At 39.6% G+C, this 22,849-nt stretch overlaps 2 protein-coding genes across 10 annotated transcripts in view; both read left to right on the forward strand.

The window, feature by feature from the left end:
- LOC306808240 (phosphatidylinositol-binding clathrin assembly protein-like) overlaps nt 1-11,020 on the forward strand; it is a 29,420-nt gene extending 18,400 nt beyond the window's left edge. For 3 of the 8 annotated variants that reach the window (XM_079318580.1, XM_079318575.1, XM_079318582.1), the window contains 11 exons: nt 795-931; nt 1,227-1,330; nt 2,183-2,329; nt 2,799-2,858; nt 3,024-3,134; nt 3,816-3,941; nt 4,062-4,092; nt 4,539-4,659; nt 6,739-6,795; nt 7,119-7,226; nt 7,780-11,020. In XM_079318580.1, coding sequence (XP_079174706.1) covers nt 795-931; nt 1,227-1,330; nt 2,183-2,329; nt 2,799-2,858; nt 3,024-3,134; nt 3,816-3,941; nt 4,062-4,092; nt 4,539-4,659; nt 6,739-6,795; nt 7,119-7,226; nt 7,780-7,794 — 1,017 coding nt within the window. In that variant the 3' untranslated portion in view covers nt 7,795-11,020. The remainder of the gene's footprint in view (nt 1-794; nt 932-1,226; nt 1,331-2,182; nt 2,330-2,798; nt 2,859-3,023; nt 3,135-3,815; nt 3,942-4,061; nt 4,093-4,538; nt 4,660-6,738; nt 6,796-7,118; nt 7,227-7,779) is intronic. The other 5 variants (XM_079318576.1, XM_079318578.1, XM_079318577.1 and 2 more) reach the window with 5 other exon arrangements.
- A 1,870-nt stretch (nt 11,021-12,890) lies between these two features.
- On the forward strand, nt 12,891-22,288 carry VBP1 (VHL binding protein 1). Of its 2 annotated transcripts, none has more exons than XM_079319396.1 (6): nt 12,891-13,022; nt 16,993-17,117; nt 17,710-17,776; nt 18,222-18,320; nt 20,048-20,186; nt 21,122-22,288. In XM_079319396.1, exons 1-6 carry the CDS (start codon nt 12,939-12,941, stop codon nt 21,190-21,192), a joined length of 585 nt encoding a protein of 194 aa, XP_079175522.1. In that variant the 5' UTR covers nt 12,891-12,938; the 3' UTR covers nt 21,193-22,288. The 2 variants fall into 2 exon arrangements, with proteins under 2 accessions (XP_079175522.1, XP_079175523.1); XM_079319397.1 differs by lacking the exon at nt 21,122-22,288 and adding an exon at nt 20,350-21,115 and having other exon boundaries at nt 20,048-20,239.
- Nucleotides 22,289-22,849: the final 561 nt, after the last annotated feature.

The following is a 22,849-nucleotide window of genomic DNA, read 5'->3' on the forward strand; positions in this document are numbered from 1 at the left end:
CCTGCCCAGTCAGGCTGCATGGGGAGGCAGGGCCGGGCCAGTTGTTACCTGCTTCACAGACAGAAGGGAAAAGAGATTTCAGTTTACAGATGCGATTCATGAAAGCAAAGTAACTTTTTACTTGGTTACCCAGGCTGTCAGTTATTAAATCAACTTTCCAATTGGTTCCTGTAGCTCACAGAGTAAGTTCTCATAGAGGAAACAGCCCCTGTGTGTGTCTGTGCTCTGTGCTCATCCTCCTTTCATGCAAAATCAGCACAGCTGTGTAAAACATACGCCCGTGCTTTGACAGTTGCCATCAAAATGCAGTGAACATATCTAGAAGTAGTGAGGAATGTAAACCTGAAATTAATTTGAACAAGGGATGCTACCTTATTATTGGATTGCATGTTGTTACATTGATTTCTGAAGGTCTGGATTGAACCATGAAGGGACTCATTAAGTGGGGAGATGAGTCTTCCTGAACAAAGGTCCATTGAGCTGTTTCTCTGAGTGACTGTGGAGGGAGTCTGGAATGTATAGCTTGACTAGAAGTGAATTACTTCTAGGCAGTTATGGATTTTTAAAAAGTTATTTAAAACATCAAGTCTCACCTTGATTTTTATATGCTTTCTTAGAACAAATACTCTTATCTCTAACTTCAATTATTTTTCTGGTTTTAGGAGTTTACAGAAGAAAAAGTGTTTTATTTATGAAGGCCATAATTAACATTTTCTTCTTGGAAAAGGTCTCCAGGACTGAAATGCTAATAAATTAATAAGACTAAAATGCCAACTGTCTCTCTCATCTTTCAGGAGCAGCGATTAAGAGAAATTTCTGTAGTATCAAATTCCACTTCCACATCAGCATCCCCAAGCACTTTATCAGGAAAAAGTATAAATACCACTGTAGCTGTTGACCTCTTTGCTGGACCAGCACCCACAACAAATAGGTGAGAGATATTTTGCTTTCTGAAAAAAACAGAAATTACTGTACTGACCTGCAGTTCCGCAATCAACTGCAAAACTGTGATCCTAGTTACCTCTCAGGTACCTTTTTCTGATGTTTTCTTGGTGTACCCACAAGAATTTTGTCAGTAAATGTTTAATTAGCAGTTTGTTGTTCTCTGTTGTTGATGGGCTGCTAGCAAATAAGAGAAAATGAGATTGGTACAAGTGTTGATAAAAGCAAGAATACAATGCCTGTTACATAATTTCATATTTTTCTTTCTCTCATTTCTTATTCAGCATGCCCAACCTTTCTAGTGATCTTTTTGATCTTCAGCCTGCATTTGTTCCAACTGTGCAAAGTACTCCAGCTATATCAACATCAGCAAGCAGTGCTTGGGGAGGTGAGCTCATACCCTGATTTGACTATCTAAATGATAATGGAATTCTTAGAATACAAGGTTCACACTTAATTGAATCTGCATCTTAAACCTTAACTATTTTGCATCCAAACATTTATAACAAAATATGAAATAAATTGTCTGAAAATTCTGACAAACGTTCTTGAATACACAACATTAGTGCTGATGGAACAAAGGAGCAGAGCTGTTCAATAAAGGTGACGGGGGAGGAAATATAACTAAAGATCAAAGTTGAAAAATACTGGAAAATAAAACCTAACCAGATACAACTGAAAAGATCCTGGACTAGTATTTCCATTTAATTAAGCAATATTTAATATACTTCTCACTTTAAAGGTGTTGGTAACTTCAGAGTTCTTGTAAAAAAGCTGTGGACCCCCGTTTCTTCACCCATCCTCCCAAAGGATGGTCAGGTTAGATGTCAAAGAAATGGCTTAAATGTCAAAAGAAGGCAGTGTTAACACCATGGTAAATGTTAGTACTTAAATAGGTGGAATTGATACTCTTATATGCTATTTAAAAGGTAGATTACTGAAGCCAAAAATTTAGTATCTAACTTCTTTGATATATGTTCTGTCATTTTCCCCCTCTCACCCAATGTCAATACTAGAAGCATTTTCCCTAAATCAAGAGCTGTTAGGATTTTTGTCTGAAACTAAAAATTTGTATCTAGATAATATCTGTCTAAAATTTGTATCTAACTTTGACTGATCATTAGGTGGAATATTTACAATGTAACTTTGTCTAGAGACTCTCATATTCAATCATTTCTGTCTGTTTTTCTTTTCCATTATTTGTATTCTGTATTCTTTCCTTTACTTCTGCATCTGAAAGGTTCTTTCTCGTCTTCAAATGGTTGTGTTGGTTCTCCACCTCATCTGGACATCTTTGACATGAAGCCAGTTGAAGAAGCTGTAAAATCTGCCACCCCTTTCATCAATTCTTCTTTTTCCTCCAAACAAAGAGTGGAACTGTTTAGTGGTAAAAAAAACATTCCCCATGTAATTTATTTGCAACTGGAGACAATAATGCAAATAATGTGGGCCATGTTTTGTGGTTTGGGCCAATCTTCACTTTTTATTAACCAGTAAAAATGGTGCATTAATTCCAGGTGTAGTAAATTATATGTTTCCTTAAACGTTTATTTCTATAGTTGAAATAAACTATTATTTTGTTCTACTTGCCCAGTCTAGGCATCCTAAGACTTGCAGCTGATTTCTTTCAAACTGCAGAAATCTGCTGATTTCTTTCAAACTGGAACCTCCTTTCTCTTTTGTAATGGGGAATGCAGGAGTTACTTGGCTTTTCAAATCTGTAAAATAAAGAAAAAACCATTTCATAATGGTAAAATTGCCTAATTTTTAGCTGCAGATTTAATTGGGTTTAGTTGGGTTCCCTCTGCCTTTTTCTCTTTAAAGCTGATCTTATTTTCATCTCTCTGTTTGCAAAGATGACTTTAGTGGTCATAAACCAGCAACTGCTTCTGTGTATCATCCTATGACTGTTGATGGTAATTTGATTTTTTGTTGTGTTTTTTGTTTCATTTGGGTTTTTTGTTGTTTTTGTTGCTGGTTTTGATTTTTGGTTTTGGTTTTGTTTTTTAAAACTTTCTGGTTTTACTGGAATGAGTGGTATTACTTCATGGGTGTATTTCATTACTCAACTTATTTTTTAGGTTTTCCTCTTCATTCAGCTTCTCCGAGTACCACCTCTTCAACAATTAATGTGGACTTTGATGCTGTTTTTGGAAGAAAATCTACAGCACCAGAGTACAGGACTGCAAGTGGTAAAAACTCTCTTTTGACTAATTGATACCCTGCAGGCAAAAACTGCTTAACAGTTTAGCATAATTGCTATTGCAGTTGGCAATGTAATAATTTAATATATTTGCAAGGTGATTATGGGCTGATAAGAGGCAATCAGTTCAGTTGTTAGTTGTTATTTACTTTAAAATTTGCTTTGACTGATTTCATTCTCTGTGTAGTAACTGTTTCCTCTCTCTCTCTGGGGGAACAAACTTTGAACATGGCCCACTGGATGTCACATAACGGGTAAGCTCATATTCATTTGTCTTCTGTGCTTTTTCTTGATATGTGGTGAGACTTCCCTCTGACTCTATTCAGAAGCACAGCACTTGCAGAAGTGCAGAACTGGTTTTGTGTGTTTCTTGAAGAATACCTGAGTTAGTCTTCCTCTTTTGTATAGCAAAGTATTGTTCAAGTGCAGTTAAAGATTCTTTTAGATTACCAGGCACAATATAGTATTCAATAAAAAATAAGAAGCTAAACTATGCTTCTATCCAAGTCTTAAATATTTCCATCATGTTGAACTTTCACACATAAATACTCAAATTAGTGTTCTATAAAGAAAATTCCTCCCTAGCCTATGGATGTTGTTTATTAAATGCAGTGTAACTATTTTGTTAACAGTTGCTTTTATTTTCTTTGTTTAGGTTTTTACTTTCTAGATGATGTATTGCAACCCACAGTACCACCACAAACTCAAAGAGCCACTGTAGCTAGCCAGCAAAATATAGAAAATAGAAAAATTTTGGCAAATGACCTCGATTCTTCACTTGCTAATCTAGTAGGAAGTAAGTGTGAAGCTTTTAAAATTAACTTTCTCATTTGTTACTGAAAGAAAAGCAAGCTTTGTTTTTTTGCGTCCCAAATTAAAATTCTTAAGGATTTTGTCTGTTTCTTTTCCCCAACAGATCTTGGCTTTGGAGGAACTGCATCCAAAAAGTAAGTGCATATATGTACTTAGAATATTCTCACATGACTATTTAATAGTATCTGGTACTAACATGGTAAGGATTTCATCTCTTGAAACAATCTGAAATAGCTGAGAAGTGCATTGGAGCAGTGTGTTTGTGGTCAGTCACCATAACATGGCCAACCTTAACTTTTAAAGCAGCTCACTTTAATTAGTTTTGCTGTATTTTTACTGAAGTACTTTTATTTCTTGAAACACTATAAAAGTTGCATCAAACTCCAGTTAATTATTATATGCACAGTGCAATACTGATAGTTCACTTTTAACACAAACAGAACCCCCAGACTTAACACTGGAGAAGAGATACATAAGTGATTACTGAAATAGAGTGTTTCGCATGTTTGGGTTTCTTGCTGTGTTTTTTTACTCTAGCTGTTGCCTCTCCTTGGAAACTGACACCATGGTTTTATTTTAGATCAGATATGCAGTGGTCTCAGCCTACAGAGAAAAAACTTACTGGTGGAACAAACTGGCAAGCAAAAACAAGCACATCGACCACGTGGAACCCGACTCCCTTACCCACTATTCCACACATGGTAATTTCTGTACTGTGAAATCACACTTTATTCTAGCAAATGCTGCTTCCCTGCTTGTGTTCATTTATAAAGAACAGCAAAGGCATTTGATGTAAGACTGGGGGTAGCAGGGAATGCTTACAGGATTATAGGATCTTACTGAATGAGGTAGAGGTTTTAGCATGCTTTATTTCCTCTCACTGAAAAGCTTATCCATTAAGGACTTACATCTCAAGTGAAAAGCTGACTACCTGTCTCAGTTCATAAATTCTTTTGGGATTGAAACAAATGATCCCAGTCCTGAAAATTCCTGATGTGCATGTTTGAGTACTTCTGCTCCCCCTCACACATACATGTGCACACAAAAATTCACCTTTAAGAATTCAGAGAATGTGTTTTAAGGGCAAAACTGCTGTTCCTTCCAGTCTTTACTACTTTTTCAGTTTTATCATGAAATACTGCTGCAACCCCTGCAAGGCACCTTAATAATGAGGTCAAGCAGCACTTTGGACTTTCGATAATGTTCAACAGCAACTTCATATTTTTAACACGGTACAAACTCTTTTAAGTGTCTCTTTCATAATTATTTAAAGGGAGAATTTTCATTTCTAGGAGGGATATTTGTAGGCAACTGATTTTTCTACGCTTTTAAAAGAGATTTTTCAAGTATGTTGTATTCATAATATATTCATAGAAATATGAATCACTTCTAAAATATAGCTGTCTTAGAGGGAAGTAGATGTTCATCTCAGTTACATAGACAACTAAAATAATTACCACATTTGCTGTGAATTTTGGACTGCTGTCTGACTTATTTATTATGCTTATTTTGCAATAAGCATAGTTTTGCCTCTAATGCCTATTTTCTTTGTCCTATATGACTATGCTCATTGAGAATTAGAGAAGTTAAATACAGTATTAAACCCAGTACTGGACTCAAAAATGAGAATAAAAAAAATGATGAGAGGGCACAGTTGTACTGCACTTTTATCTGAGATTTTTTGAGACCATACAATCTCTTTATCCCCTCTAGGTCCTCTAGAATGTGTTGTTAGAGTGCTGATGCATTTTTATTTCTGGAACATAGAGGGTGCTTTAGTACCCATTGATCACTGTGGATTTAAAGATACGTTTTTAATTCATGTGTTCATCAGGTCTAAGCATTTGACTGTTTTATGCCAGGTGTCTGGCCATACATTTTCCTAGAACTCCCAGCAATTACTGATGTGAAGATCTAGCTGAGCTATGAGCCTCTTTAAAATCTGTGCCCCAGAACTGCAAAGGTCTCAGTGTCCTGGGTGGCCTCTGACACTCAGAACTAGCCCTCCAATTCATGTACCACTGCATCCTATCCCATAGCCAAGTGTTTCATCCAGCACTTGGGTTTCAGTGTAATTAGCACTGCTTAACAAAGCATGGCTTCAGGAAGCACATTCATTGCTGTGCCTGTAAACATAACCTGATATGAGGCTTAAAATGCTCTTCATTTTTTGTTTTTTCATGTGGTGACATCAGATGTTAGTATGTGGGCAACATGGACCTGACTAAACATCTGTTGCTATTCACTTCTTAAGCAGAATGGTCATTGGCTTTCTTGGCATCCTTTTCTATGCCCTTCTCTAATAATGGGAGAAAGAAATAGCATTGCATGCCATGCCCTCTAAGACCTTCTCACACACATGCTTCTGCAAGCAATATACTCAAATCTGGCTAAGTGTAGTAAAATTTCTGATTTTTGTGGTAAGTTGTACCTAGTAGTAATTTTCAAAGCAATGTAACAGATGTTACTGTCCTTGAATTTTTTTTTTCCTCACACTTTAATTGTTTTAATAAGTAAGCATAGTTAAAAACTGTTCTGGTACTGGACTTGAATCCATCCCTTAGTTAGAATTTCCAGCATGAATACCTATTAAATAATTTTCTATCTTATCCTTTTGCTATGCCAGAATGGAGTACACTATCCTGGATACGTAAGTCAATTTCTTGTAAATACATTGGTTATTTTTAGTACTGAAAAATATCTGTTTTTCAAAGTTATGTATATATATATTATTAAGCATTCATGAGTTTCTCTAAAATTTAATTTTTTTTTTATTAAAGGTACCTGCTCCTATCACATACCCATTGACCACACCTCAAGTGCCTATATATGGAATGGTAAGAAGCACAATTTGTTTTGTGTTCCTGAAAATTGAGTTGTCTCTACCAGTGGGTTTCATATCATGAAGTACAATGTTCAAAACCACCCTGCAAATTAAATGTATTGGCAATAGTGTGTAAAATCTGGTATGTTTCTCACACTGCATTTGAAGAGGTGACTCTGGGGTTGACATAGTGGCAGTTTTTAAAAGCTTAGATTTTATTCTGTATGTGTCTATATATTTCTTTTCTACTATACTTAATATGCAAAAAGCTGTATCTAGTGGAAGTAGTTTGAATTTTATATATTTGTTTTCATGGGGTTTTTGTTTTTCTCACAGGTATCTCCTCAGGTTGGAGCTGCTCCTTTGATGGCACCCCAATCAATGATGTATACACAACCTGGTCTGAGGCCAACAAATCCTTTTGCACCTGTTTCTGAAACTCAGGTGAATGGTGCTCTTAAATCTTGTTGGCATTGAAACTTCAGCCTTGGCAAACACAACCAAATGTTTCCTGAAATGCTGATGTATTTCTGCATGTGAAAGTGAGGGGTTCCTCAGTCAAGGGCTGGTGAGGAGGCAAATTCATATGATGAAATTGCAGGAAGCAAGGAAGAAAGTAAAAATCAGATTTTTACCTCTCACTGTTTCAATATTAAGTAAACAAGAGGGGTGAAGGTATGTATATTTTAGTATCCCTATGACATTAGCTGGATACTTGGTTTAGTCATGCTGGCCAGACCAGTGCTGGAAGCTTCTTGAAGGATCAGGTGATGTGGGAGTGAAAAAGGCATGGACAAGAGATCATTCATGCTGGAGAAACTGTACTCCTGTCATCCAAATACATAGGTCTTAATATTCTTTGGGGTTTTTTTTAAAGTGCCAAAGCCTATTGACTTAATTTATAAGTAACAAGGCAGCCAAATAGATTCTTTATTCTGAAACACTGGGAAACCATTTATTATGTAAGTGGCATTAATATGTAATCTTTGTTTCACAGATACAGTTTATGTAGAGCCACCAAAGCAACAAGATGTGAGAACAACCAAATACTGGTAAAAAAATGAAAAAGACTGAAATTCAATCTTTCCATGATGTATTCCTGAACAGGGCAACTGTTTATTCCCTGTATAATACAATATTATTTTGAACTGCAATGCTTTAGAGATTCTTGTTTATAACAGTCACTGCAATGGGAAGTCATGTTTGTTTCCTGATTTTTATTTTTTTTTTTAATTTCTCAGCAGAAAACTGTATTTTTATTGAGGTTGACTCAAGGTGCATGCTGGATTATTGTGTTCAAAATCAAGGAGAAGGTTACATGATTGCTCTACAACCTTAATCATCAGTAGATTACCTTAGGAATTGACTGAGAAATTCAAAGCTATTTATTTTATTCATAAATTCTGTGGCTGTTGTAACCAAGACACAACACGAAATCAAGTTGAGCAATAAAATTGTGTGTTTTAATAAATACTCTGATAGAGCAATGCTTGCATTATCATAAGGCCAACATTGTGTGAAATCAGACAGCTTTTTCACATTAGAATAGCTTATAGTAATTTGCAAGTAATTTGCTTTATAATGTGAGTTTGAAATGCTGTGAATCAACAAGACACATATTGTATGGATAGATACAGTAAAAATAATAAATTGCTCCATTGGTATGTCAGTATTGCAGGGCTAAGTAAAAAGAGCCAGCAGCTGCAAGGCTGCAAGTCTGTGATTGAACAGGGGGAATGAGTGTGTTCCAGAATAGCTCATGCAGCCTCCAAGAGGTGCCAGCACCTGCACTTCCATAGGTACCTTCCCTGTAGGTGGCATCTCCCACCATGGGCTCAGGGAAGAGCAGCCTTGGAAGCCAGTGTCTGCCAATGCCACAGCACACAGGAGCAGCCTGAGAGTCTTGTTGGTAACTGCAGTAGAGTCAAGAGAGCCAATTCTTCTTTTAAAGTCCATTAGGTCAAAAGACTCAAACCTTGCAATCATGCTGACAACTGTGAACTGGCAACTATTTTGAAATTATCCAGCTATAGAGAATAGCTTGTGCTTCTTTTTTGAAATAAGAACCTAGTTGTAAACAATATAAAAATAATTATTTTTAAATATGTAAATACATGTAAACTTTTAGATAGTTGTTTTGTTGATGCTGCAGTAATCTTTTTCTTCTGTAGTAATTTCAAGGTAAAAATGCTACATTAAGAAATCCAGACTCTCTTTTGAGAGGAAAATCTTTAAAACCAACTAATTTTTAAGTATTGCTGTTCACAATGGGTCAGATGTGTACAGACTTCTGGGACATATTTTGTACTTAAGAATCTTCCTCTGGAACTGAAATTGGCTATGAAAATGCCTTATCTTATATTTTTCACTGATAAAAAGTGATAGCATTAAAAAAACCCAGTTGTTATAATTAAGTATATAGAAGTGGGAACCCTTCCTGCAGAAGTTTTGAGGCAAAATGCAATGAAAAGCTCTGGTGCAAAATTACTTCTAATAATAACTAATATTAAAGCTGAGTTTTCTATTGTTAAAATAAATAGACCTCCAGCATAGTATGTCTTTTATTTTTTGGAGAGTCTGTAATGCCAGAAATATCTCTCACTCGCACCACAAATTCAGATAGGCCTGAGAATCTTGTCAAATTCTTCTGTAAAAAACTTCTAAATTAGACACATTCCTCGGAGTGAGAACAAGTCTTCTATTTTTCCAAATGCTTAATTCTGTCCAAAGAGTGAAAAAGTAGTATTTAATGACCTTTTGGTAAATACTTTTCTCAATAAATCAATACAAAAGAAACAAAATAACACTCTTCTCCCCAACCCTTGAAATTTGTAACTGCTGATTTCCTGGAAAATGAAACCTTGCAGAAATTTAAAACTCAGTGTTCCTTGATGTATATTGATTTTGAAAGAACTTGGACCAGTATATGGTAGTTTAATGTTCAAGTTGGAATTACAAAGGGCTTCAAGCTTTAATCCACCTTTTATTGGGTTGAACAATTGTACGATTTTAAGCCAATGAGTTCTTCAGTGCCTATAGTTGCCCTCCACATGATGAGGGAATAGATGCCATTTAGAATGGGTCATTGTGTTGAGGGGACTGTTTATTTATGGAATAATGAATTCATTCAGTAATCAAAAGTCTTATGTTCAAATTAGATCTGTCCATGTAGTTATACATGTCTGGGCATTAATAATGGCAGAAGTGAGAATGCTACAAGCAGGCAGTTCCTAGCACTGTAAGTTGTTAGGTCTCTTTCTTATACTGAGTTGTATAAATAATAACACATTATTTTAATAAAATATGCAAATAAATGCCTGGCACGCAGTATATATTTGTTATAACTTTATTTCAGAGCATTCTGAATATCTGGAATATACCTGGCTGAGAAATGGATTTAGTTCTGGATAATAGCTTGTGCTACTTCCCATTTGTTTTGGATCTTTTAATGGTTCTTTTGGTCTACTTTCTTGTAGCAAAGCTGTCTGATACCAATTTATTAGTATTAAAAAAGGAGAAACAGCCACAAAATATGTTTTAAAACCTACCTTCTTTTGATGCTTTGAAACACAGCTTTCAGCTTGATCCTTGTGAAGCAAAGATTGCTTTGTACCTTCTCTCTGCACACGAGTGCACAGGACTGGGTTTTGCCACTTCTTCCTTGTGCATGTATTGGAACACATAAAATGGCAGAGTATGTGTTCAAATAGCACACATGAGAAGTGAAAACCAAGGACTTAGGATGCTATCAAGGCTTTTATGGCTATTCCTCACAAAAAAAAAACCCCACACTGAACACCAAGGTTGTTCTTGAGGGTGACTGTACCAGCCTGCAGAAGCTGCCAACAGTAGTTGTGATACATGAAGAGACGTATATAAATGTGACTTTCCTTCCAACTCACTGGATCAGAATCATGTTCTGAATACTTCAGGAAGCTGATAACTAAGATGTCTCTCTGTTTGTCTCAACAAGGAGGAAGACTTTGATGTATGCTGTATACTTTGCATTATTGTACTATATTGGGTCACTTGAGCCTCACTGTTGGGACTTGCTGCTGCTACAGGCAGGCTGTCATGGAATACGCCATAGGATGACTTCTGAGGGACTTTGGAAAGGTGGATTGTGTGAGGCCTCTTGGACTTGAACATGTACCTCTCTAAATAAATGAGGTTTTCTAAGGGTCTCGAGATACAGTTTGACTTTGCCTCCAAGAAGTTACTGATTTTTTTTTAATTTTTTTTAAATAAAATCTGGACATGTGTACTAGAAAAATCTCTGTTCTGCGCACATAGTAGCGGAATATTTGTAGGTAAAATAACAAATGGACATTCGTTTAAGAAACAAACAAAACCAACACACACAAAAGTAACAACAACAAAACTTCTGACTACAAGATTGAATACAGGGTGTATCTATGCCCAGCTGGATATTTTGATGTGTGGCAGGGACGGGGTGGTTACAAATAGAATAGTATGCGCTGTGGATCGGTGCTTAATTTGTACATAAAAAGGAAAACTTTGTTTGGGGTAGTTTGTATTGTAAGGATAACATCTAAAGGCACTGTATCAGTCATTTATTTCCATTGAAAATATTATATTTTTGAGCAATGGAAATTGTATGTGTTATCATTTATACATTACTGATAGAATATAAAAAACCTGTTGCTATGACTCTGAAGATGTATCTAACTTGTCATTGATCTGTACATTGCTGCATCACTACTTTATGCAGATTCTCATGATCATTTATTTAAAGAGATTGTGGTAACTGGTACAGTTACAACAGGAATTGTAACGTCAAGTCTTTCAGTATATCTCAGCTACGTATCCTTGTGATTAAGCTTAATCCTTTACCAGATGTTTGGCTGGAATCTCATCTTGGAGCAATGAAAAAATAGGTGCTGGAACAGAGGTCCCTCACCCTATCCCACATTTTATTTATTTAATAGGTCTTGTTTTGTATGTTTTGTTTTTCCCCATAACAGGTTTGTGCCTTTTATTGGATATTTATTTAAAAGGAGCTGTGATCATTTAGGTTCCTTTTTTTCAGATGTATTCTTGTACAGCTGTTCCTTTACGTGAGTTTCTTCATTTTATAAGAATACAGAATGTGTGGAAAATATACTAGCCACAAACTGGAAAAAAATATAAGGATTTATGTTCTATGAATATTTTTTTTAAATAAGCCTAAGCACAAGACTGGCTGTGTTGATATTTTAATTGTGGAATTTCACAATTTGTTAATATGCAAATTGTTCATTTTTTAAAAGACTGCTCATATCCACATCTTTGATGAAACAAATTTTGGAAAAAAATAAACTTTGGCAAATGCAAAGAGTGTGTATTATGTGATCATTTTTTGTGTTCTCAGGCTTAAGGCTTTCTATAGTGCTGATAAGACATAGCTGAATTAGCATCCTTAATTGGGTTGTTCCTTCTCTGTGTACATTGGAGAAGGCTGCAGGGAGACTGAGTTTGGTTGTTTTTAGAGCTGGGGTCATTCCCCAGCCGTCATCATTGCAGAGTCTGGAGAGCCTGGGACAGACAGGGTAAGGAAGCGTGGCTGCTGCAGGTGCTCCTTCTTTGTAAACCAGAAAATTCTACTTTTAGTAATTGTATTCTTGTTTCTTTATGTTTCAGAGATATGTTTTCAGTTGTGAGTTTGGACTACTTAATAGTCCACTCGTGCTCGTCTTCCGTCTCAGTGCTGCCGGCCGGGCAGCAGCAATGAGCTCAGGGCTCCAGGGGCTCGGCCGGGCGTCGCTCCGTCCCTCCCTCAGGAGGAAGCACTTCAATGAACTGATGCGTGTGAATATAGGGCAAGCGCTATTGCTGATCCTTTAGAAATGTTTAGTGTGAATTGTTAAAGGCATTGCTCCTGTTTGCTCTATTTGTCTTGTCATCTGCGCTGTGGGAAACAAGGGCGTTTAGAAACAAGGCGCTTCCTCGGTAGGCAGCAGCAGAGGCTGGGACAAGCGGCATCTCCTCCCGGCACACGAGCGAGGCACTGGCAGCGCCGGCCCCGCTGCCGGAGCCCTGCCCCCGCATGGGCCAATGGGCGGCGCCCGCCCCGCCTCGCGTCCCGCTCGGCGCCGACGTGATGACGCACAGCCGCGGCGTCCTGGCGCACGCCGCGCATGCACCGTCCGTTCCCAAATGGCGGCGGCCGGAGACAACGAGGCGGCGGCGGCGGCGGGCGGGAGGCGCGGCCCGCTCGGCATCCCTGAGGCGGCGTTCGTGGTGAGCGGGCTAGCGAGGGAGGTTGGGCAACCCCAAGGTGGTGTTCCTGAGGAGTGGGGCCGGGCATCCCCTTGGCGCTTTCCTGGGGAGTGGGGGCTGTGTTCCGCCAGCCGGGCCTGGCGCCCCTGGGGCGGCACCTCGGGGGGCGCGGGTGGCGGGGATCCTTCACCGCTTCAGTTCTGGGCCTTTTCCCGGGTGCGTTGCCCTGTTTCGATCCCGTCTTGGCGCTTTACCTTACAAGAAGCTCCCCGCGTTAAGCAATATCGTGTTATTTATTGCACTGCCAGACCCAGGGCAGCTCCTGGCACACGCTGTACGGAGCACGCCTCGCCGCTCCAAGCACCTCTCCGTACATCTTCCTCTCTCAATCAAGTCTTACACTGCTAGGAAGTTCCATTTCAGAAACGTCCTGTCTTCTTAAAAAACAGCAAATGTATATCTTCTGGAAAACAGGTCCAGCTTGTTTACCCAACTTTAAAAACGGATGTACCGAGCGTTTGATTGTTCTTATGAGCGGTTGAAAAGCAGGAATCAGTGACTTACGCAGTGACATAATCTCAGAATCATCTATTGATCACTTTCCTCTGTGTGCTCACTCTTAGTACTCGGTCTTGATTGCAGTTTTATTTCCTTTAATCGATAACTAATGATCGGAGTGGCTGTACCTAGCTAGCTTGGTAGTCTTGGAAAGTATTGGATGTCTGCCCCATCTGATACAATTACTTTTATGGAAATAAATTGGTTTGTCTTGCATTTTGGTGTTTCTAGATGTAGTGCTGGTAGTGCTGATGTGTTTTGTCTGGGCATAGGGCCTGACCAGACAGGTACAGTGCATTTGCTTTCAGTAGTTCCAGTTCCTCCTTTAAGGTTTGTTAACAATAATTAGGATCTGGCAAATCCTGACTAGGCTGGGAAACTATTTCTGCTTCCAGCTAACTTCCTTCCATGCCTCATGGGAGACCAGCATAGATGAAGTTGAGGGGGAAGGGCCATGTCTTCAGCTGTCCTGCGAGACCTCAGTGATACTGACAGAGGAGAACTTGTGGTCTGTGCTGACTCTGCAGTGCAGGTGGCCACCCTGGCAGGAAGCAGGACATAAACAGCTTCAGGAAACACTTTAAGGGCATCTCTCACATCCCTCATTCCGTGCTGGTGGCTGCTTTTGTAGCTGTTACATTTGGTTCCCTGTAGTTTCCTTTCATTACCTGTGTCTGAAGTATCTTGCGTGCTGTATCACTTGGCTCCAACAGTTATGGGGTTGTGCCTTAGTCCTGTGCTTCTCTTCAGTTCTTCATTACCTTATGGATCTTCATAACCTCTGGATCTAAACATCTTGGAAGCTTCCTAATTCTCAGTTTTGAGAGGTGCCTCTGATCAAATGCAGGTGTGTGCATTGATGGTGATAGAATACTTGGATGTAGATGTTAAGGTAGACTTTCTTTTATTCAAAATAAGCCTGCACTGAGAAGTTGTAATGGTATTCTGCTTTACTGTCTTGATGGTAGGTTTTACTATAGCTTTTTTTTTATTTCAGAAAATAGGGTTCTGTTTCAAAATCAATTAAATACTTGCTGATCTCTTTCTTGGCGTATCCCTCCCCACATGCTGCATGGGCAGTCTTACTGTGAATCTTATCATCAGAGATGTTTTCTTTAGGTGTCTTGGTTCAGTAGAGGCTCTACACACAATTTATGGCTCATGTTTTCTCTGAGGCAGTTGTTCTGTGAACTCTTGTGCTGCTCCAGGTTTCAAGTGATGTTAAGCACTCAGAGTAAGTAATGTTAAGACACAGGGTTTTACTGCATAGCAGACTCTCCAAACAGAACTTCCAGCTGTCGTGGTTTTGAGCTGTTGCCCAGACATTTCCAAATAAAATGCCTTCTTTGTTCTGCAGGTCTGCCAAACAAATGCAGGTCTGCAAATACGTGTCTCTTGTCATGTTCTCTGCACATGCCCCTGGGTGATGAAGCTCTCTGCAGAGTGAATGCCTGCAGCTCTTTATCTGGGTCATCACTCAGAAGAGAACCATAGGGACACCTGGGAATGTGCTATCCTGCTACATTTCATGGCTTCTTCAGAACATTCCTGTGGCTTGGCATGAAGTTTGCAAAACGATGCTTTGCCAGTGAATTTTCTTCCTAAAGAGATATAGATGTGTTTGGGCAGATCTTTGCAGAACCTGTAAGTTTTAAGAATTCCACGGTGGAGGTGCTGTGGAATAAACCACAAAGTGGGGATCCTACTGGCTTTGACAGCCAGCTGTGCCTCAGAGCTCTTGTGGTCAAGCCTAAAGAAGTGACTGTGCCTCAGACTTGCACAAGGTGGGAAGGTGGGACAAGAGTCTGACCAGCAGACTTGGAAGCCTCAGCTGTAAAACCTTGGGGGTAAATCTGAGCTTACTTTGAACTGGGCCATTATGTAGTAGAAGGAGATCACCAGTATATACAGGGCCTGGATTTACTTCTGGATTCACTTCTCAGCATCTTTGCTTCAGGAGGACATGGGCTGTGTCCTGTCTGTTTGCACAGACACACAGGAGCTGAGGCAGAGCTGGATGCCAGGCAGGGTGTGGGGGGAGCTGCTGCCCACCTGCTTTTGCTTTCTGCCCCAGGTGGTTTAAATGAGCAGAGCTGCTTCCACAAGTGGGAGTTTCATTTCACAGTATCCTCAGGCCTCACGTCAACAGCACTTTCCTAAAACTAATCCTTGTTTTTTCTTTGTTGAAGGCTTCTCTAGGAGCTTTATCCAGAGGCAGGGATGCTTCCTGGACTGTGAGGTAGCTCAAGGCATTTTTCAGGCAGTCTGAGGTGTGGTCTCTTGAGTTTGGATCTACTGCCTGGACAATGCTGCCTGCTGCAGGTTGTGGAGTTCGTGTTCTGCTACAGATTTCCTTAATGATAAGGAAGGCAGGGACTTCTTACCTGATTCAGTAATTTCCTAGTAAGTTTCTTGAGCCAAGGGAGTTAAGGCATCATAATGAGGGGGAGCAGCTCCTAGTCTGATACAGCTTTAGTAACATGTTATAGTCTTTTTCTGGTGTGAAACTTCTAGACTTGAGACACCAAGTCCAAAAGGAGGAACTGAAGAGGTCTGTGACAGGGCTTCCATCAGGTTTTACTTTGGTTTTACTTGCCCAGACAAGGGCAGAATTGCCTCAGTGGGGAGTAGTTCATCTGGAATTCTGTGTGTAACTGGTGGCGAGGCCATTTGGCTGATCCCTGGCCTGATGTACCTTTCCAAAGTTGGGAACATTGTCCCCCAGCAGATGAGCTGCTTCCTGGAATTCTGAAGGAGGCACATGCCAAGGTTGACATCCTTGCCAGCTCAGGCCTTTCTTCTCTGGCAGCTTTTCCTGCCAGTCCTGTGTCTCTCACTGTCAGTTGATGGTAGGACTGGCTGGAGTTGTTCTCTGGAGGTTTCTGTGGCTTCCTGCTAACTATAGAAGGAGCTTTTGAAACCAGGCTGTTCACCCCCATGGTGCCTATTTCAGCAGATACCTCAGTTTTCCCCCCTTTGCATATTTCTCTGCCACAACATTCTTGATCAGGCTGCTCTTCTTCACCAGTTTTATCCAAAGAAAGTTCATAGTCTGGTTAGCCATAGAGAAGCATTGACCCTGCTTTACAGGTAGGAAATCCAAGTTTTAGCCATGCTCCATGAATATCCACCCAGTAAGGTGTCATTTGACATCAGCCAGGCCTGAAAGCACCACTAACCATGTACCCACAAATATGGTTATGAAATAATCCTTGCACCTATCCCTTAGTGCCCTATCAAAAAAAAAGCAGGGGGGGAGAAATGAAGAGATGACTAAGAAAAGAACCAAAATGCTTTTGTACTCCAGACCAGAAAAAAGTTTATTTACATTTGAAATGTCCTCTAGATGTAGCTAAGTAAGATTATAGCATGTCTGTGTCTAGGATTTCCATAAAACTCTTGTAACACTGAGGGTTTCTTTCTCCCCTTAAAGGAAGATGTAGATTCTTTTATGAAACAGCCTGGAAATGAGACAGCAGATGTTGTTCTTAAGAAGTTGGATGAGCAGTATCAGAAGTATAAATTTCTGGAACTTAATCTTGCTCAAAAGAAGAGAAGGTAAGTTGTAATTTTTGCAGAATTGGGAAATGTTTAGCACAGATCTATGTTTTTTTTAAATAAGAGTAGTGGCCACGAAGGCCCTGGGAATCCCAGTGCCTCTCCAGGGCTGTCAGGGAGTGTGATACCCTCAACTCTGGAGAGCTTTTGCTTAAACAATGCAGAGTCCTGTGGCTCTCACTGTCAGAATAGTCCATGAACCTCACAAGAAACACTTGTTCTGTTTTACTTGAAGTGGTTTCAACCTACATTTCTGCTGAGGTTTCCCTGTCCTCTGGGAGATTACAAATATGCAAAATGTCCCATTTTAGTACAAGGGGGTCTGTTACTGTGACTGTGTGTTGTTCTGATGTGAAAGCTCAATGGATTGCTGTGCTTCCAAAGCCAGCAAACCTCGGTGTGGTGAGGGGCAGGTGAAGCTGGAGCTGAGCTGCCTTTACATGCCATGTCTTTCAAACCTGCATTTGTAAGCCTGAAAAAGCTGTTAACATGTTTTAAAATGGAGGGTGGACTGTATAATAAAATTGATCACTTGTTTAGGAAACTTTGTGTCTCTGTACAATAATAAATTATGACTGTTGTTAATTCACAGGCTAAAAAGTCAGATTCCTGAAATTAAACAGACATTAGAAATTTTAAAACACATGCAGAAGAAAAAGGTAAATTATTTTGAATATCTAATGAGTATGAGAAAAGCTAACTACCTTTCCACCCTAACAGAACACATTGCAAGAAATGTTTTGGAGAGCACACTTAATATGCCTTTATAAATAACAGAATTGTTTTTAAAGGTATGTAGTACTTTTTGAAAGCTAGTTCAAAAAATTAATGTTTATATTGCAAACTGCATTTTTAATAGTGTATAGATTGCAGCTAAGCTTTGACTTCATCTCCATTCTTTATAGAGATTTCTGTATTGTTTTTAAATATACCTTTTTAAAATGCTCTAACTTTAATGTTGAAGTAAAGTTACATAGAATTCCACTCAAGTTAATACTGTATCAGTGGCAGAAAGCAGAGGAGTGTGCTCTTTATTCTAAGTTTTATGTCATTAACATGTTTCCAGTGAAAAGAGCAATTGTAAGTTTTATCATTTGTCTTAAGGATTCTACACATCCAATGGAAACCAGATTTTTATTGGCAGATAACCTCTACTGCAAAGCTTCAGTTCCTCCTACAGATAAAGTTTGTTTGTGGCTGGGGGTAAGTAAAATAGAACTTTCTCTGGAAGTGTTTCATTCACTTACAAAAGGCTTGTGAAATAGAGTTTTGGTTGCTGTCTCCTGTGGTTGTAGTGGGCATGATTGTGTTGATGCCATGGTGGCACAGTGCCCTGGCAGCAGAGCACATCTAATCAGGCAACTTCAGTGTGTTAGTGAAGATCTCTTGTTCCATTTTATTTGGTTCCTGAACAGTAAAACTTCAGAGAATTGTCTTTTTGCTGGATTGTTCTTTCCAAAAAGCTTGTTTATGTTTCCCTTGCAATTTCTGACACTTTTTGGTTCAAATTAACATCCAGCATTGCCTGGCATGGTAATGATGTACCCAGCAAAATACCTTAGTTTGGCCACTAGCTTCCCATCTTCTCTATGTGATTTGTATCAGCATCTTGCTTTCCCTTTTCATGCACCTTTTTAGGGAAAGATGGGATTTCTGTTGCTGACAGGTATATGCCAGCATTTACAGTGGACTTTGCACTAAAGCCTGGTGGGATCAGCGTTCACAACTCAGATTCCTAAGTACTTAAGCAATATCAGGTTGGAGTATTTTGTATTTAGAGACTTCGTGGAGATTAACCTGCTGATGCTTATTTTGAGACTTAAATCATGGATGTTCCTAAATCCAGTGTTGGCTACCAAACAGAACCTCTTGGTTAGGACAGAAACACTGTTGATACATGAACAATTGAGACTAACTGGACAGTTGCTCCCAACCTTTCCCACTTCTGTCATGAAATGAAAAGCAATTCCTGATACCTGTTGCTATTAGGAGGCTGTCTTCTGAATTCATAAACACTGCCTTTCATGGAGCATTGCAGGTTTATTTTCTAACAGAACATCAGAGAAGGTCCATCTTATTGATAGTTCACACTGAAAAGCTATAATGAAATGTCATGCAAAATTCATTTTATTTAGGTGTTTTTGCCTTTTGCCTTTCTCCTGCTTGTTGCCTACAGTCTGTGTTAGGCTGTGCATGTCACTGTTGCTGGGGATTTCTCCCCTCCACTTGCTTTAAAGGAGAACTTCTCTAGCTCTGGCAGCTCAGTGCAGCCCTCCATGGGAAGCTGTCAGTCATAGACTGTGGCTCCCTTCAGGGCACAGTTCTTCAATAGGACAAAGCTTCATTGCATTTTTACCTGATACTGCTCTTTTTTCTTGTCCTATGGTAGCTTCTTCCTGAAACAACCATGTGTGGATTAAAAACCCCCACCACAGCATCAGAGAGGACTTTTATACCTGTGGTATCTTTAATACCTGTACTAGCTCTTGTTACTGACAGTGCTAGCTGTTTGTCAGCATTCCACACAGAGCCTGAGGTTTATCTTGGATCCAGCAAAAACTGTTTCTAGAGTTGTGTGGCACCTGGAAGGTGCTGCTAAGAAACAAAAGGTCTCTCACTTTTCAGATACAGTGAGGATGAGATGCTAATACCTGAAAGGTTGAATGTGATCTGCTGGGGAAGAAATCCCTCCTTGCTTAGCTATAGGAAGAGAACTTAAAGCTAAGTCACTAGGGAGATTTATTACTCTGTTACTGAAGGGGTGGAGGCCTCAAGTGGATTTGGACATTGCCTATCCTGAATCTTTCTTGGCCTGTCAGGACAGTCTGTTGCTAACATGATCAGTTATGAACAACAGCCTAAAATGCACTTAGTGTGGCTTAGTCTTTACAATGCAAGAGTAGGAGCTTTTATCAATCTCTCTCTTTTAGGCCAATGTGATGCTTGAATATGATATTGATGAAGCTCAGGCTCTTTTAGAGAAGAATTTGTCAACGGCCACAAAAAACCTGGATCTTCTAGAGGAAGATCTGGATTTTCTCAGAGATCAGTTCACCACTACAGAAGTCAGTATCCTTTTCATTAATATGAGGGAGGAGATGTATGTGAAGGTCAATATCCAGGTAATGACCAAATTTCTGATATGTTTTTGTCTTAGACTGGCTGCCTCAGAATTCTCTAGCACCTGTGAACTTTACTGTCCTAGCAATGAAATGGAATATTGTGTTTGCAGGGCTGAGTTGGAGGTTGGTGTATGAGAGGTAACAAAACTCGTGTTTGTGTCCTCATGAAATCTATTTCAGTGGTTGCAGCCCAGGCTGACTCCAGAGTGAGTTGGAAGTGTGGATTGATGCTCAGGTTACCACCTTAAAGCACAGTGAATCTTCCTCTAGAGCACATGAATATTGTTCTTTGTTGCCCTCACACCCTTTGCAGCTGCCTCCAAGCAGCACAAGCCCTGCTGCAGCAAACTTGGGACTGGCTTGGGCTGTGCTCAGTGTTTTTTAAATTCCTTTATATTGTCATGAACCACCTCCTGAGTATGTGGGGTTGTTTTTTATACTTTCTAGTTAAAAACTATTTTAATGAGTGTAGCCATTAACTGAAGCATTAGATTTAGTTTAATGAAGGCACAACTGCTTGTTCTTTCAAGTTGATGAGCTGTCTTAGTGCTGCAGTTTGGAATGCCTGAAAGAGGCAAATACAGCTGATATGAGCAGCTTGACAAAATAGCAAAGAGTTAAGAAAACTAAAATTGTGTTTCTGTGCAATATATTTTTGTAGGTTTTTTAAGTAATTACATAAATACTGCAGTTACCAACAGTTCCTGTTCCTGAAAGCTGAAGCTTTGCACCAAATCAGCCCTTTCATGAAATGGTTTCTATACTGACTGTTGTAACTAAGTTGCCAACTCTGTAATCTGCTTTTTCTCCTTTTTTTAAAAAAATCTTTTTTTCCTCTCTTTTCTGGTAGCATGAACTGTTTCCTTAATTCCACATCCTCAGATATGGCTAGAGTTTATAATTGGGACGTAAAGAGAAGAAACAAGCAAGACCCTTCCAAAAACAAAGCATAGTTTTTTCCAATTTTAAATGTGGTTTCAATTTCCAAGTATTTTTTATTTAAAAACCCCCAAACTTCATTCAGGACTGAGTTACTTTCAGCATTTCAGTAAATGGTAAAATATATGAAAACTAATGGTGAGCACCATTTTATTTATTTGTAAACTCAAAATTTGGTTTCATGCATGCTTCATGAAATTAATTATTTGAAAAGGCACCACACAGTCCAGCAAAGGATGTAGTATTTTGATCAGACCAGTCTGTCAAATAAATTTCTACCTGAAAGCCTGAGGGGCATGTAGGAAATGGAGCCTGACATAGGCTAAGGCAATACAGGGTTTTTCTTTTTCATCTCTGTACAGCTGATGAACTTAACTTTAACTTGGGCTGGCAAGATGTGCAACTGTAATGCTCTAGGAAACAACAAAAAATTGAGTGGAATCTTGGGGTTTGTTTCAGTCAGTTAATGGCAGCACCAATCTGCAGGCATTCCTGAATATGCGTTTTGGATGAACTTGTAGTAGCTCTGGGTTAGTTTACTGCCTGTTACTGAGCTCTCAGCACTTTACATGCAGCAGTTTGTGATCTGTCCTCAGAGAGCAGTGGGAAAGGAGTGAGCAGCACAGGGGCTCTCAAGCCTGCAGGTCTCACCCCTTGTTTTTCATGTGTGCTTATGTTGGTTGTTTCTGCAAACGCATTGAACCTTGTTCAACCCAGGAGCCCCAGCTTGTGAGTGCCTCCCATTTCCACCCCCTGGCCCAGATGTCCAGTTGAAATGTCTGAACACAGCCTCCCAGGTGGTGAAACCTGTGTTAAATCTGAATGGTTGACTGGAACATGACCTCTGGTGGTCCAGTTGGAGTATTTTTTTTGGTCCTTACAAAGCGTTGCGAGATTGTTGCCTCTTTTGCAGTTTCTTTCTAAAATGAAATGCTCAGTGGTAATGTCAGTGGCTAATAATCACATTCTGTGACTGAGAGTACAGGTTTCACTGCAAAATAAATGCAGATGCTAACTGTTCAATCTTCATGTAAGAAACAATATACCTGTAAATTTTTTGTACTTTTATTTCATTATATTAAAATAGTAAAACTAAACAGTTGTGGCAAACAGCTGTTTTTGTGCATCTTTCTTTGTGTGAAAGTCATGAATGTGATGTGTGATCTTCTGATAGTGTTTCCCTCCCTTAACTGGGTAGAGGGGGTGAAAAATTCCATGGAAGCAGCAGACTTTGAAAAGTGTGGCTGCTGGATCCTGGCGTGAATGAAAGGGAGAGTGTGAGTCAGCATGAACTGATGACTGAAAGCAAGTGATTTATCAACACTGTGCCTGTCAAAAAGTGAGCTGCAGGAGAGGGCAGAGTCGGTAAACCCTTAGCACTGGTCACCAGTGAGTGCCTGGGCTCATCCTTCCCCCGGGGCTGTGCTGTTTGTTTCAGTGTCTGTGGCTGCAGCAGGGGAACGTGGAGATCTGCTGTATTCTCCAACAGGTATCTGCTGCAGCAGCAGGATGTGGCGCCAGTCAGGCTGCAGGCTGCTGCTTTCCATTTTCTTTTTCTAGCATCAGTAATGATGGAAAGGCAGCTGCAAACACAGTCTGATTTGTCTTCCAGTTTTTTCTTCAGTTTGAATTAATGAGATCCCAACAGGCTGTGCTTACCTCCCCCTGCCC

This window comes from Erithacus rubecula (genome assembly GCF_903797595.1).
Source record: "Erithacus rubecula genome assembly, chromosome: 15".
In the NCBI taxonomy this organism is placed as follows: Eukaryota; Metazoa; Chordata; class Aves; order Passeriformes; family Muscicapidae; genus Erithacus; species Erithacus rubecula.

Excerpts from the sequence above, each read along its gene's own strand:
- VBP1 (XM_079319396.1), top strand. The coding sequence starts at position 12,939 with ATGGCGGCGGCCGGAGACAACGAGGCGGCGGCGGCGGCGGGCGGGAGG. Across the intron at positions 13,023-16,992 it reads TCCCTGAGGCGGCGTTCGTG|GAAGATGTAGATTCTTTTAT; the intron begins GTGAGCGGGCTA and ends CTCCCCTTAAAG. Across the intron at positions 20,187-21,121 it reads GTTCACCACTACAGAAGTCA|ATATGGCTAGAGTTTATAAT; the intron begins GTATCCTTTTCA and ends CCACATCCTCAG.